This window comes from Oncorhynchus masou, chromosome 31 (genome assembly GCF_036934945.1).
Source record: "Oncorhynchus masou masou isolate Uvic2021 chromosome 31, UVic_Omas_1.1, whole genome shotgun sequence".
NCBI classification, from domain to species: Eukaryota; Metazoa; Chordata; class Actinopteri; order Salmoniformes; family Salmonidae; genus Oncorhynchus; species Oncorhynchus masou.
In genome coordinates, this window is record NC_088242.1 from 87224587 (window position 1) to 87240978 (window position 16392).

General features: G+C 41.6%; 1 protein-coding gene across 1 annotated transcript; it reads right to left on the reverse strand.

The window, feature by feature from the left end:
- Nucleotides 1–778: 778 nt before the first annotated feature.
- Nucleotides 779–16392, reverse strand: LOC135525324 (receptor expression-enhancing protein 6-like). The gene is made up of 6 exons (XM_064953029.1): nt 16086–16392; nt 14406–14499; nt 13712–13850; nt 12473–12641; nt 3351–3430; nt 779–1381 (listed from the first exon to the last, which is right to left on the reverse strand). The coding sequence occupies exons 1-6, from the start codon at nt 16216–16218 to the stop codon at nt 1370–1372; spliced, it is 627 nt and encodes a 208-aa protein (XP_064809101.1). The 5' UTR covers nt 16219–16392; the 3' UTR covers nt 779–1369.

Below are 16392 nucleotides of genomic sequence, written 5' to 3' on the forward strand. Positions count from 1 at the left end.
GTCAAATGTCCTAAGACAGTCATGGTTTTATGGGGTCTCCTAAACTTGCCACTTCTCTGTTGGTAGCTAGCTGAAGACCAAGTTGTCTTACAAACATTTAGAACTGTGCATACAACATAACTTAAACAATATCAATATGCAACAAAAAAATCATTATTGTGTGCATGCGTGGACCTGAAGTTGAGACGTCATTTGTGTGAGGCAGACACGTCATTACGCACGTATTTGTTCTATTCTTTGATAACCTTGTTCATTATGTTTTTAATCTTGTGTTTTTTTATATTTTTTATATCTGTTGAATAATACATCAAATTGTATGTTTTTATTGCCAACACGCAATTTAGAAGCCGTTTTTCATCGCTGTTGAGACAATGAGGATGACAACCAATAGAGGGTACTCTCCTCTAAAATGCTTTGTCTCCGTTGCTCCCTGCCAAAGAATCTGTGATCATCTTGAGAAGCAACATGTCCAGTAAAAAACACACTAAATAAGAGGACACGTATTCATACACAATTGGTACAAATGTATGTGCTTTTGAGAGTACAACATCTGTACATGTATAATAATAATACTAATATTAATAATAATGGAATGTTATTGAAATATCTTATTGCATTGCTAACTCACAACTACAATAAGTAGCACTTACTCAGTTTCTCATTCCATTTAAATTATTGGTTAAATACATAGTAGCAGTATTTACCATCGGAAAATGATTTCACCAGAATTCCAAGACCCACTGCATTAAAATCTAACTTACAGTAGAGGTATGTGGCAATTTAATTTTAATACAGCCTAGATCTGACTATAATACAGTTTTACAAGACAAAAAGAGAAAAAAACATGTTAAAATAAAAAAAAGAAACAAAAGACAATGATGAATAAATATTTCATTCAGCGTAAATGAGTTATGTGAAAACAAAAACAAAGAGGTCTAAGACTAGAACACTGTGCCTATTGTTGAAGCATTGAGCCCACACACTCCCTTATCGGAAGACAAGGACATTGATTGTAAAGCAAAGACATATCAGACAAATTCAGTTACTCTAATCAGGTGATGAGAAGGTCAAATATCAGACATTGCATAGCATTCAACTGACCAGACACACGACCACGCGGCTGTGAAGGGACTTTCAGCTGCAGTGGTTTTGGTCCATATAAAGCTTGGCTATGTGTTTTTCCTGTCCCGTTATCTGTCTGTGTAATGGTATCCCATCTCTGTCAGATTTGTTTCATCGTTTTCCCACCATAGGGCATCAAGTATAAGTGGTTCAGCAGTTTGCAAGTCAACATGGAAACCAAAGTCCTTCCGGTGAATCTGGCATGGTTTGGTTTGCTGTCTTCAGTACCATCACTGAGACGATGCCTCTACCTGTGGATCTGTAAATATAATAAAAGACACTTGCTCATAGTTCACTCAAAGTTGCTCATTGTTCTCTCAAAGTTGCTCATAGTTCACTCAAAGTTGCTCATTGTTCACTCAAAGTTGCTCATAGTTCACAAAATCTAATTTTGTAAAATACTTTCAAATCCCAAAGGTTGAAAGTAGACCATGTCTATGTCTCTATTATTCATTTGCGATTGAGGCATAGCTGGGTCTACACAATGATGTCATGGAACATGAACTCATATCGACATGAGACAACTTTGGAAGACTGAAAACATCTGACAAACTTTTGGAGTGAACGATGCTTTTAAGAGGTTAGGTATTTTGCTTAATGCAATTAGTAATCTATCTATGCCACCAGATCCAGCCTCTGCCCTTGTGATTGACCAGGTGAATACAGTGAGTAATCCTGTGTACACATAGTATCACTGCGTGTCACTTACCATTAGTCTACTTTGGGTTCAGTGTAGGTCAACTCATGAATCATCTTATGAACAGACATGGAATAGGACCAAACAAGACAATGAGGAGGAATTACTTTCAAACGAGCTTCACAACCATGTTATGAAAGGGAAACAAAGCAGTGGGAAGCATACGTTTAGCATCCTTGAAATATAGGCTAATTGGCCGATAGTCGAATACCTCTTTTCACAGCTCAGGTAATGGCTGTTGTAGTGGTTCTAGATAAGACCCTGAGGAGGGAAGCCTGGGAGAAGCTTTAGTCCCGGCATGTGTTCTTCTCACAAGCGGGATTTGCTGATTTATGTCCTTGTTTTCCTTCTTCATAAAACAGCCCTCAAGTTCAGGCCTCACCATGTGGTTGCTGTGATAAAGTCTCTGACGAACCATATATGAAAGCTTATTTTGTGTTGAGGCTGCACTTCCTACTACATTTCCTTCACAAGGCACTCACAAAACTGAATGTACAATAGACCCACATTCAAGCTTGCAGAAAGAGAAAAATAGCTTTGCTACTCATGGCAGCATTATCAGTATCCATTGTCCACAGAGGAGAGGGATTGGTTTGTTGGCACCCCCATTAACTTCAGCCTGACTCTACAGAGGAATCGCTCAGGACACACCAACAACATTTACCAGCCGAAGGGGAGAAAATAGTGGTCCACCGTGTGACTGAGGGGCTTGACACTTGCACCGTACAATGACAAGCACTTTCAATAGTGTTTTGACTTTCAATCCCACTGAGTGTTTTCATCTTCTGTTGTTGATTTTCTATTGATCCAACACCTGCTGCTAAGTCAAGCCAGGCTTGTAACTGCATGTGCATGTGCATTGCTTGCTGTTTGGGGTTTTAGGCTGGGTTTCTGAACAGCACTTTGTGACATCTGCTGATGTAAAAAGGGCTTTATAAATACATTTGATTTGATTGATATTGTTGATTTTCTATGGCTATGTTCATTAAGGGACTGACAAGCGACTAGAATGAAGGAGTGGTTTGCATAAGGTTACAACAAAATGACAAAAATCATGAAAAGGAGGCTTGCCAAGCAAGACTTCTTAAAGGACTAAGGGCCTATTCTCATTGAAGAGACTTGGAGTGGAGATATCGGGATGATTTTTCAATTTACATAATATGTAGATAAGTTTATCAATTCACATTACCAATGGGAGTGTCATAAGCCGAGAAAAGGGAACCATTGTTCAAGATGAGATCAGTCACCTGTACACTCATTCTGAACAATGGAGTAAAGTGAGCTAATAATAAATGAATCTCTTGTTGAGTGCTGCAACTCCTTTCTGCCACAAATTTGTCCTTTTGGAATTTTTCTTGGTAAGCCCTTTTCATGATCTAAGGGAAACAACTCGCAGACACAGCTAACGTGCAAGTTAACGAATAGTGGGACTATGTTAGCTGAGCTGGAGGGTTGTTAGGGAGTAACTATGGACCAAGGAAATAAAGTAATAAGGAGTTATATATGAAAATAAACTGTTTGTTTTACATACAGGTGAATCTGATGTGCTGGGTAAGCCTTTTGTCTCTGATGCTTGTTGTATAGTCTTGTTTTTCACCAGTGTTTGAAGGACTGAGGCCAGACAGGAAAGAGAGAAAGAGACATGCAAACAAAGAGACAAAGGTTCCATCACAAACAAGCAATCTATGCATATGTTATTGCAACAGTCATTGGAAAAATTGTATAGAAATAATCAAGGCTGAAACACACACACATATGCACCCGCTTGCACACACAACAGAATAGCTCTGTTTTTACTGAAAATTGAACGGATCTCAATATTTAGGCTAATTAGATTGTTCCGTGTACTTTGCATTATTCTTAAAGCAAGTATGCATTCTTTCAACAGGTTGCATCTTTCAACAGATCTATTTATATCAGCTGACCTGGTTCCTGCCATCCTTTCGTCTAACTGCCATAAGCTGTCTATGACCTCAGCCGACAATGTTAATCCCTGCTAGACCATTTGCCAGTTTATGAACTCCACCACTGGTGTGACCTCATACAGTAGTCTACAGCACATTGATTCTATCCTCATTGTTTACACGCAGGTCTCTAATAGGATTTATACTGTGAAATACCAAGTAATTTAGGGACAGCATAGGGAAAATAGTATGTAGCTGAATCTGGTGCAATATGTTGGGCATCGTTTTAAATGCACTGCTAACCGATACAATACGTTTTCATTAGCATTGCTACTGTCACGCCCTGGCCTTAGTTATCTTTGTTTTCTTTATTATTTTGGTTAGGCCAGGGTGTGACATGGGTGATGTATGTTTTTTCTCATCTAGGGTGTTTGTCTTGTCTCTGGGTTTTGCAAGTTTTTGGGGCTGTTTCCTTTCTAGGTAATTGTATGTCTAAGGTTGCCTAGATTGGTTCTCAATTAGAGGCAGCTGTCTATCGTCTCTGATTGGGAACCATATTTAGGCAGCCATATTCTTTGGGTATTTTGTGGGTGATTGTTTCCTGTGTCAGTGTTTGTGCCACACGGGACTGTTTCGTTGCTAGTTCACTTTATTATTTTGTATTTGTGTTCATGTTTAGTTTTTCTTATTAAAAACCATGGATACCTACCATGCTGCGTATTGATCTGATCCTTGTTTCACCTCTTCAGAGGAAGAGGAGGAAATCTGCCTTGACAGCTACATTCTCCAAACATGCATAATTGAAACAATGGAGGCTCCTCAGATGAGGAAGGGGAGGACCATCCTCCTCAGTGAATTTCAGAAAAAAATAAAAATAGTGAAACATTCAAAAGGTTATCCTTTTTAGATAAAACTATACTAAATATATTCACGTCACCAAATAATTTATTAAAACACACTGTTTTGCCATGAAGGTCTACAGAACCAATAGCAGCACTCTGTAGGGTAGCACCATGGTGTAGCTGGAGGACATCTAGCTTCTGTCCTCCTCTGGGAACATTGACTTCAATACAAAACCTAGGAGGTTCATAGTTTTCACCCACTTCCATAGACTTACACAGTAAAAAACTTCCAGAGTACTTCCTTCAACCTATCAGAGCTCTTGCAGCATGAACTGGCATATTGTCCACCCAATCAATGCATCAGAGAATTAATATAGTACTGAAAGCATAAACTACAGCTACCTAGCACTGCAGTGCATAAAATATGGTGAGTAGTTGACACAAAGAGATAGGAAGACAATAGTTTAACAGTTTTGAACAAATTAATGTCCTCCTAAATTAAGGAGAAGCGGCAGAGAGAGAGCGCTAGATACAGTATATTTGGTTTTATGTTTTTTAACTTTCACTTAGCTAGCAAATACAGCTAGCTAGTTTAGTCTATTCAAACACCTGGCTCAAACAGAGAGGGATGCTATGTTAGCTAGCTGGCTATGGCTATCCAACACTGGAACTCTTCCAAGTCAAGCTAAGTGTTTGGTTTTATTAATTTATTGTCATCGGGGCCCGCCGGTGTAACTGCTAAACTGTTTTCTGACTGTACACTGTACTGCGTGATTGTAGCGGGTTTACTAACGCGTTAGTTCTAGTAGTTCTAGTTGACAATGAAGTGACTATGTAGTCTGTGTGTAGGGGTTTTTCACCTGGCCACAGACAGCTGATGTGTTGTGCACTGAAGTCCACAAGCGAGGGAAAAGATGAGAGGAGGAGAGCACGTAGATAGTTGGAGGAGGAATTGTATATACAAAGAGCAAAGTGATCATGCTGTTTTTATGTGGCTGCTATGAAAGTGAACTGTTTGCATGTGATCAAGGGTGTATTCATTCCGCCGATTCTGTTGAAAAACGTTTCTTAAACAGGACGAAACGGAACGAAACAGGGATAAACATACCTGAATTTGTCCAATAGAAACTCTCATTTGCAACTGTTGGACTAATGATTATACCCTAGTTCAGCTAGATGCAGGAAGAGTGTGCAAGGTGGTATTGAATGTGTCACTGTCTGACATCTTGATTACTCAATATTCTCTCGACCTGTGCACCTACTTTGTAAACTTTAATTCCTAGGCTAGGTTGTAGCGACCTCATGATGGGTATGGGGAAAATTTGGGTATCATGTAGTAGCCTAAACCTATTGATGTTTCATTGAACTGGGTGAATGGAATATAAATTACAGTCATCCAACATGCTGTAATAGGAATAAGGCCATGCTCATTAAAAAAAATCATCCTCCCTCATCTTAAACAGCACCAGTTGCCACTGAATTTGAACATTGATTTTTGGTGGGGGTAGGAACTCAATGTACAGTGCCTTCGGAAGGTATTCTGACCCCTTGAATTTTTCCACATTTTGTTACGTTACAGCCTTATTCTATAAAATGGATTACATTAATTTTATATTCCTCGGCAATCTACACACAATACCACATAATGACAAAGTGAAACAGGCTTTTTCGAAGTTTTTGCAAATTTATAATAAATGAAAAACAGAAATACTTTATTTTCAAAAGTATTCAGACCCTTTGCTATGAGACTCGAAATTGAGTTCAGGTACATCCTGTTCCCGTAGATCATCCTTGAGATGTTTCTACAACTTGATTTTAGTCCCCCTGTAGTAAATTCAATTGATTGGACATGATTTGGAAAGGCATACACCTGTCTATATAAGGCCCCACAGTTGACAGTGCATGTCAGCGCAAAAACCAAGCCATGAGGTCAAAGTAATTGTCCATAGAGCTCAGAAACAGGATTGTGTCGCGTAACAGATCTGAGGAAGGGTACCAAAACATTGCTACAGCATTGAAGGTCCCCAAGGACACAGTCAAATCAAATCAAATCACATTTAATTTGTCAAATGCGCTGAATACAACAGGTGTAGTAGACCTTACAGTGAAACGCTTAGTTACAAGCCCTTTACCAAAAATGCAGTTTTAAGAAAAAAAGTTTTGAGTAAAAAAATATCAATAAAAAAATAATTAAAGATAAGCAGTAAAATAACAGTAGTGAGGCTATACACAGGGGGTACCGGTACAGAGTCAATGTGCGAAGGCACCGGTTAGTCGAGGTAATTGAGGTAATATGTACATGTACAGTGCCTTGCGAAAGTATTCAGCCCCTTTGAACTTTGCGACCTTTTGCCACATTTCAGGCTTCAAACTGTCATGCCCTGGTCGAAATATATTATGTTTATTCTTCATTTATTCGGTCAGGCCAGGGTTTGACATGGGTTATTGTGGTGTGTTTTTGTCTTGGGGTTTTGTGGGATGTCTAGCGTTAGTCTATGGCTGCCTGAGGCAGTTCTTAATCAGAGTCAGGTGATTATCGTTGTCTCTGATTGGGAACCATATTTAGGCAGCCATATTCTTTGTGTGTTTCGTGGGTGATTGTCCTTAGTGTCCTTGTTCCTGTCGCTGTGTTAATTTACATAAGTATAGGCTGTTTCGGTTTTCGTTACGTTCATTACGTTCTTGTTTTTGTAGTATTGTTTTTGTATTATTCGTGTTTACGTTTTTTGATTAAACATGGATCGCAATCTACACGCTGCATTTTGGTCCGACTCTCCTTCGCCTACAGAAAACCGTAACACAAACATAAAGATATAAAACTGTATTTTTTTGTGAAGAATCAACAACAAGTGGGACACAATCATGAAGTGGAACGACATTTATTGGATATTTCAAACTTTTTTAACAAATCAAAAACTGAAAAATTGGGCGTGCAAAATTATTCAGCCCCCTTTGTAGCGCCACCTTTTGCTGTGATTACAGCTGTAAGTCGCTTGGGGTATGTCTCTATCAGTTTTGCACATCGAGAGACTGAAATTTTTTCCCATTCCTCCTTGCAAAACTGCTCGAGCTCAGTGAGGTTGGATGGAGAGCATTTGTGAACAGCAGTTTTCAGTTCTTTCCACAGATTCTCGATTGGATTCAGGTCTGGACTTTGACTTGGCCATTCTAACACCTGGATATGTTTATTTTTGAACCATTCCATTGTAGATTTTGCTTTATGTTTTGGATCATTGTCTTGTTGGAAGACAAATCTCCGTCCCAGTCTCAGGTCTTTTGTAGACTCCATAGACTCCATGATGTGTTCAGGGTGATGAGCTGTGTTGCTTTTACGCCAAACATAACGTTTTGCATTGTTGCCAAAAAGTTCAATTTTGGTTTCATCTGACCAGAGCACCTTCTTCCACATGTTTGGTGTGTCTCCCAGGTGGCTTGTGGCAAACTTTAAACAACACTTTTTATGGATATCTTTAAGAAATGGCTTTCTTCTTGCCACTCTTCCATAAAGGCCAGATTTGTGCAATATACGACTGATTGTTGTCCTATGGACAGAGTCTCCCACCTCAGCTGTAGATCTCTGCAGTTCATCCAGAGTGATCATGGGCCTCTTGGCTGCATCTCTGATCAGTCTTCTCCTTGTATGAGCTGAAAGTTTAGAGGGACGGCCAGGTCTTGGTAGATTTGCAGTGGTCTGATACTCCTTCCATTTCAATATTATCGCTTGCACAGTGCTCCTTGGGATGTTTAAAGCTTGGGAAATCTTTTTGTATCCAAATCCGGCTTTAAACTTCTTCACAACAGTATCTCGGACCTGCCTGGTGTGTTCCTTGTTCTTCATGATGCTCTCTGCGCTTTTAACGGACCTCTGAGACTATCACAGTGCAGGTGCATTTATACGGAGACTTGATTACACACAGGTGGATTGTATTTATCATCATTAGTCATTTAGGTCAAGATTGGATCATTCAGAGATCCTCACTGAACTTCTGGAGAGAGTTTACTGCACTGAAAGTAAAGGGGCTGAATAATCTGGACCCTCTATTTCTGAAACTATCCGCCGCCATTGTCGCAACCCCTATTACCAGCCTGTTCAACCTCTCTTTCATATCGTCTGAGATCCCCAAGGATTGGAAAGCTGCCGCAGTCATCCCCCTCTTCAAAGGGGGAGACACCCTGGACCCAAACTGTTACAGACCTATATCCTTTCTGCCTTGCCTATCTAAGGTCTTCGAAAGCCAAGTCAACAAACAGGTCACTCACCATCTCGAATCCCACCGTACCTTCTCCGCTATGCAATCTGGTTTCCGAGCCGGTCACGGGTGCACCTCAGCCACACTCAAGGTACTAAACGACATCATAACCGCCATCGATAAAAGACAGTACTGTGCAGCCGTCTTCATCGACCTTGCCAAGGCTTTCGACTCTGTCAATATCCATATTCTTATCGGCAGACTCAGTAGCCTCGGTTTTTCGGATGACTGCCTTGCCTGGTTCACCAATTACTTTGCAGACAGAGTTCAGTGTGTCAAATCGGAGGGCATGCTGTCCGGTCCTCTGGCAGTCTCTATGGGGGTGCCACAGGGTTCAATTCTCGGGCCGACTCTTTTCTCTGTATATATCAATGATGTTGCTCTTGCTGCGGGCGATTCCCTGATCCACCTCTACGCAGACGACACCATTCTATATACTTTCGGCCCGTCATTGGACACTGTGCTATCTAACCTCCAAACGAGCTTCAATGCCATACAACACTCCTTCCGTGGCCTCCAACTGCTCTTAAACGCTAGTAAAACCAAATGCATGCTTTTCAACCGATCGCTGCCTGCACCCGCATGCCCGACTAGCATCACCACACTGGATGGTTCCGACCTTGAATATGTGGACACCTATAAGTACCTAGGTGTCTGGCTAGACTGCAAACTCTCCTTCCAGACCCATATCAAACATCTCCAATCGAAAATCAAATCAAGAGTCGGCTTTCTATTCCGTAACAAAGCCTCCTTCACTCACGCTGCCAAGCTTACCCTAGTAAAACTGACTATCCTACCGATCCTCGACTTCGGCGATGTCATCTACAAAATTGCTTCCAACACTCTTCTCAGCAAACTGGATGCAGTTTATCACAGTGCCATCCGTTTTGTCACTAAAGCACTTTATACTACCCACCACTGCGACTTGTATGCTCTAGTCGGCTGGCCTTCGCTACATATTCGTCGCAAGACCCACTGGCTCCAGGTCGTCTACAAGGCCATGCTAGGTAAAGCTCCGCCTTACCTCAGTTCACTGGTCACGATGGCAACACCCATCCGTAGCACGCGCTCCAGCAGGTGTATCTCACTGATCATCCCTAAAGCCAACACCTCATTCGACGCCTTTCGTTCCAGTACTCTGCTGCCTATGACTGGAACGAATTGCAAAAATCGCTGAAGTTGGAGACCTTTATCTCCCTCACCAACTTCAAACATCAGCTATCTGAGCAGCTAACCGATCGCTGCAGCTGTACATAATCTATTGGTAAATAGCCCACCCATTTTCACCTACCTCATCCCCACAGTTTTTATTTATTTACTTTTCTGCTCTTTTGCACACCAATATCTCTACCTGTACATGATCATTTATCAATCCAGTGTTAATCTGCAATATTGTAATTATTCGCCTACCTCCTCATGCCTTTTGCACACATTGTATATAGACTCCCCTTTTTTTCCGACTGTGTTATTGACTTGTTAATTGTTTACTCCATGTATAACTCTGTGTTGTCTGTTCACACTGCTATGCTTTATCTTGGCCAGGTCGCAGTTGTAAATGAGAACTTGTTCTCAACTAGCCTACCTGGTTAAATAAAGGTGAAAGAAAAAAAAAAAAAAAGAAAAATTTGTACGCCCAATTTTTCAGTTTTTGATTTGTTAAAAAAGTTTGAAATATCCAATAAATGTCGTTCCACTTCATGATTGTGTCCCACTTGTTGTTGATTCTTCACAAAAAAATACAGTTTTAGATCTTTATGTTTGAAGCCTGAAATGTGGCAAAAGGTCGCAAAGTTCAAGGGGGCTGAATACTTTCGCAAGGCACTGTAGGTGGAGTTAAAGTCACTATGCATAGATAATAACCAGAGAGCAGCATCAGCGTAATGTGTGGGCAATGCAAATTGTCTGGGTTGCCATTTGATTAGCTGTTCAGGAGTCTTATGGCTTGGGGGTAGAAGCTGTTAAGAAGCCTTTTGGACCTAGACTTGGCGCTCCGATACCTCTTGCTGTGCGGTAGCAGCGAGAACAGTCTATGACTAGGGTGGCTGGAGTCTTTGACAATTTTTAGAACCTTCCTCTGACACCGCCTGGTACAGAGGTCCTGGATGGCAGGAAGCTTAGCCCCAGTGATGTACTGGGCCGTACGTACTACCCTATGTAGTGACCAAGCAGTTGCCATACCAGGCCATGATGCAACCAGTCACGATGCTCTCGATGGTGTAGCTGTAAAACTGTTTGAGGATCTGACGACCCATGCCAAGTCTTTTCTGTCTCCTGAGGGGGAATAGGCTTTGTCGTGCCCTCTTCAAGACTGTCTTGGTGTGTTTGGACCGTGATAGTTTGTTGGTGATGTGGACACCAAAGAACTTGAAGCTCTCAACCTGCTCTACTACAGCCATGTTGATGAGAAAGGGGGAGTGCTCGGTCCTCCTTTTCCTGTAGTCCACAATCATCTCTTTTGTCTTAATCATGTTGAGAGAGAGGTTGTTATCCTGGCACCACACGGACAGGTCTCTGACCTCCTCCCTATAGGCTGTCTCATCATTGTCGGTGATCAGGCCTACCACTGTTGTGTCGTCGGTGATCTTAATGATGGTGTTGGAGCTGTGTCTGGCCATGCAGTCATAAGTGAACAGGGAGTACAGGAGGAGACTGAGCAATCACCGCTGAAGGGCCCCCGTGTTGAGGATCAGTGTGGCAGATGTGAGTGCTACGGGTTGGTAGTCATTTAGGCAGGCTACCTTAGTGTTCTTGGGCACAGGGACTATGGTGGTCTGCTTGAAACATGTTGGTATTACAGACTCAGTCAGGGACAGGTTGAATATGTCAGTAAAGACACTGGCCAGTTGGTCAGCACATGCTGCCCTGCGGCCTTGTGAATGTTGACCTGTTTAAAGGTTTTACTCACATCGGCTACGGAGAGCATGATAACACAGTCATCCGGAACAGCTGATGCTCTCATGCATGCTTCAGTGTTGCTTGTCTCGAAGCAAGCATAGAAGTAAATTAGCTCGTCTGGTAGGCTCGTATCACTTAGCAGCTTGCGCTGTGCTTCCCTTTGTAGTCTGTAATAGTTTGCAACCCTGCCACATCCGACTGGTGTTGGAGACGGTGTAGTACGATTCAATGGCCTCCATCATTCTTAAATGAAAGAAGTTTGGAACCACCAAGACTCTTCCTAGAGCTGGCCACCTGGCCAAACTGAGCAATCGAGAGAGAAGGGCCTTGGTCATTGAGGTGACCAAGAACCTGATAGTCACTCTGACAGAGCTCCAGAGTTACTCCATGGAGATGGGGGAACCTTCCAGAAAAACAACCATCTCTGCAGAACTCCACGAATCAGGCCTTTATGGCCCGATGGAAGCCACTCCTCTGTAAAAGGCACATGACTGTCCGCTTGGAGTTTGCCAAAAGGCTCCTGTAGACTCTCAGAAGAATGGGAGACACTCCCCAAATACAGGTGTGCCAAGCTTGTAGCGTCATAACCAAGAAGACTCAAAGCTGTAATCACTGCCAAAGGTGCTTCAACAAAGTACTAAATGAGTTTGACACCCCTGCCCTAGGGAGGTTGAAAATAAGCTAATACTTCAACAGAGTGAACTATCACTTTGAGATGTACATTAAATACAATGGGGCTTGGAGCTAGCAGTTTCTCTGTACCTTCTCTGGTGACGGACTCGGCTGCGTTCATGGCTTTCCCGCTGAGGTCATTGACCATGCTGTCCACAGTGGCCTCATGCTTGAGGAAGAAGGGTCGCACCACCCGGTTGTACAGGATCTGAGAGCCGTTCCATGCAACGGGGGCCATGCACCACAACAAGAACAAGCACTGGGAAAGAGGGAAGGAAAAAACAGGAACATTGTGACACGTTGAAGGGCAGCACATACTAAAGGAACAACATAAGCAAAGCATGACTCCTCCATGAGCATAATAAACCATAAATACATGTGTTTGACGACAGGTATTTCACAGCATACCCAGAATTTATTGACAGGAATGTATGAATTGTATGTATAACTAACTCATAATGGCTTGTAAATTGTTTATTAATGTGTTATATACCATATTCCATAGTCTATAGTGATTTTGAATTAGAGTGTAATTGTAAGGTCAGTAGTTGGTGACAATTTTTTATTTTTTTTTACCTTTATTTAACTAGGCAAGTCAGTTAAGAACAAATTCTTATTTTCAATGATGGCCTAGGAACAGTGGGTTAACTGCCTGTTCAAGGGCAGAACGACAGTTTTGTACCTTGTCAGCTCGGGGATATGAACTTGCAACCTTTCGGTTACTAGTCCAACGCTCTAACCACTAGGCTACCCTGTCGGATCTGAGGACCCATGTCAAATCTTTTCAGTCTCCTGAGGGGGAATAGGCTTTGTCGTGCCCTCTTCACGACTGTCTTGGTGTGTTTGGACCATGATAGTTTGTTGGTGATGTGGACACCAAAGAACTTGAAGCTCTCAACCTGCTCTACTACAGCCACGTTGATGAGAAAGGGGGCGTGCTCGGTCCTCCTTTTTCTGTAGTCCATAATCATCTCCTTTGTCTTAATCATGTTGAGAGAGAGGTTGTTATCTTGGCACCACACGGCCAGGTCTCTGACCTCCTCCCTATAGGCTGTCTCATCGTTGTCGGTGATCAGGCCTACCACTGTTGTGTCGTCGGCAATCTTAATGATGGTGTTGGAGCTGTGTCTGGCCATGCAGTCATAAGTGAACAGGGAGTACAGGAGGGGACTGAGCACGCACCGCTGAAGGGCCCCCGTGTTGAGGATCAGTGTGGCAGATGTGAGTGTGTTGATGAGTGAGTTGAGTGAGTTGAATCAGTTTTGGCTTAGAACATAAAGCACACAGATAGTGTCTTTCTGTGTGAAACATATCTAATGCTCTCCTTACCTTGAAAGCATAGTAGAAAGGAAACCAATAAAGAAAGATGTCGGAGAAGAATTCCCCCACACTGAAGATTCCGTAGACCACCCAATAGGTCAGCCATTTTGTGTCATCATCTTTGTTTTTACCCTCGAGGGCTTTGATTCTACATAGAAGAGTGGAAAAAGTAACCAACATTACATAAGCCTACTTGAGGCAAGGTACTACATAAAATAAAATGGCAATACATACACAGTCTGGCTAATAAATAATACTATCAGGTCTCTACGATCAGGAATCTGTCATGGGCCCAGATTCACAAAACCTTCTTAAGAAGACATTTCTTCTTAACTGACATTTCATTTTTTCTTTAACTATAGACTTAAGTAGAAAGTTAAGTTGTTATTCCTCCAAAAGGTTCTTGTAAATTTTCTTATGCAATTTCTCATGTTTCTCCTTAAGCAAAAAGTTAAGAAGAAATTAGAGTCTTGAAAATACATTTATTGGAAATGTTCTTAATTCCAAGATTGCTAAACCCTTGTCTTAAACTCAGGGCATTGAGAGAAAATCTCATGAAAGCAATTGAACATGTTCCTTTATAATCATTCTAGGTAGTTGATGTAGTGTACATTAGAAGTAGATATACAGTACATAAAGATATACAGTTTTAAGTTAATGCTAAATACATGTAACTTTAAACCTAGTTTGCTACTGTACTTACGAATAATATGCAGGATACACAAAACCAATCATGTTACAGAGGAGGGAGGCGCCATAGCCGTATACCAAATACAGTCCTGTCAGAGACACTGCACCTGTCGATAACAGAAAGGACACGACGAGAGGTCAAACTTTATACTGCACAAATATCTTAATCAAGCATTGCACTGCTGCTTCATGAGAATGTAAGTAGTCTTACGGAAATGAGGAAAAGAGTCTCAAACGCTGTTATTGACTTAGATAAATGATTTACAGAACGGTAGAATGCCATGCAAAATGCATAACTGTCTTCATAATTATGGATGAGCGAGAGAGAGAGAGGGAGAGAGAGAGAGAGAGAGAGAGAGAGAGAGAGAGAGAGAGAGAGAGAGAGAGAGAGAGAGAGAGAGAGAGAGAGAGAGAGAGAGAGAGAGAGAGAGAGAGAGAGAGAGAGAGAGAGAGAGAGAGAGAGAGAGAGAGAGAGAGAGAGAGAGAGAGAGAGGAGGACCAAGCCATGAGGTTGAAGGAATTGTCTGTAAAGCTTTGAGACAGGATTGTGTTGAGGCACAGATCTGGGGAAGGGTACGTTTTTACGTTTTTTTATTTTTAATACATTTGTTAAAATTTCTAAAGACCAAACGTAACATATCATACTCAATGGAGTGTCTCTGATTGACGTACAGAATAATACGAAATGCTCTGAGTATGGTGGCGCTGTCCAGGGCTAATACCAACATGTAACATGGATCAGTATCAGTTGAGGCTGGTGGGAGGAGCTATAGGAGGACCGGCTCAATGGCTGGAATGGTATTAATGGAACGGTATCAAACACATCAAAGATGGGAAAACCACATTACACTCCGTTCCATCAATTCCATTCCAGCCATTACAATGAGCCCATCCTCCTATAGCTCCTCCTCTCCTCCAGACTCCAGTGATCAGTACCACCCACTGGCATGAATACACCTGTCCCATTCCTTGCCTTGTCCTCTGGAGGCTGACAATGATGCATTAGACATAACTACGAAGACATTTAAATTTAACTCGGCAAGTCAGTTAAGAATAAATTATTATTTACAATGACGGCCTACCCTGGCCAAAACCTAACCCAGACGAGGCTGGGCCAATCGTGCACCGCCATATAGGACTCCCAATCACGGCCGGTTATGATACAGCCTGGAATCGAACCAGGGTCTGTAGTGACCCCTCTAGCACTGAGCCCATAAATGGCATGGTATTGACACTGTGGTTGGATTTCTGACAGTGAAATCTTTGAATGAAGTTGCGTTGTTTTTGTTTACATAGTAACAGCAATAGCATTTTATATTATAATAATGCACCATTAAAATATTCCTATTCCCAAACATAAAAACATTATATTATTAAGTAGTTCGATTTATTTCAAGTTACATTGATAGAGTTTCCCCTGATGAGAGTGTGTAAATTGGTCAATACCAAACTGTTTGAGACAGCCTAATTTACGTATAGGTCTACCATTTGGCTGGCTGTAGTTCGTGTTCACTGCCAGGATTAACCGAAACGTGTTGTGTATTCAACGAACATAGGTTTACAATGCATTATAGCCTTCACAGGTTGCCATCATAGACATAATTAGACATCATATTTCGATTTAGGTATCCAGTTATCATCTTTTCATGCACATAAAAGGTGTCATCATAATAGGCTACACAAAATGACATACCTACGGCAAAACATTTTTTCTTGATCCCCGTTTTCTCCTCCAGTTTCCCAAGGAAATCTGTCACTATGTTTTTCTCATTTAGAAATGTATCTGCGCGATCTCGAAGTTTGTCAAGTAGTTCTGAGATTCCCATGGTGAACTATTACACGTTTCGGAGTTTCTTAAGGGTAAATTATAATAGTAAACACGTAAATAATATAATTTTAAAAAATCCCTGTGGAGATCTAAGTAACCTGCAGTTCAAATCCGCTGACGGGACATGTTTCGGCTCCTCAATCCGCTTTGCTGGAGAATCCCTGGGTGCGTC

Coding starts and splice junctions, on each gene's coding strand:
- LOC135525324 (XM_064953029.1), bottom strand. CDS start 16,218: ATGGGAATCTCAGAACTACTTGACAAACTTCGAGATCGCGCAGATACA. Junction 14,500..16,085: donor GAAAAAATGTTTTGCCGTAG/GTATGTCATTTT, acceptor TGTTATCGACAG/GTGCAGTGTCTCTGACAGGA. Junction 13,851..14,405: donor GTGTATCCTGCATATTATTC/GTAAGTACAGTA, acceptor TCTTCTATGTAG/AATCAAAGCCCTCGAGGGTA.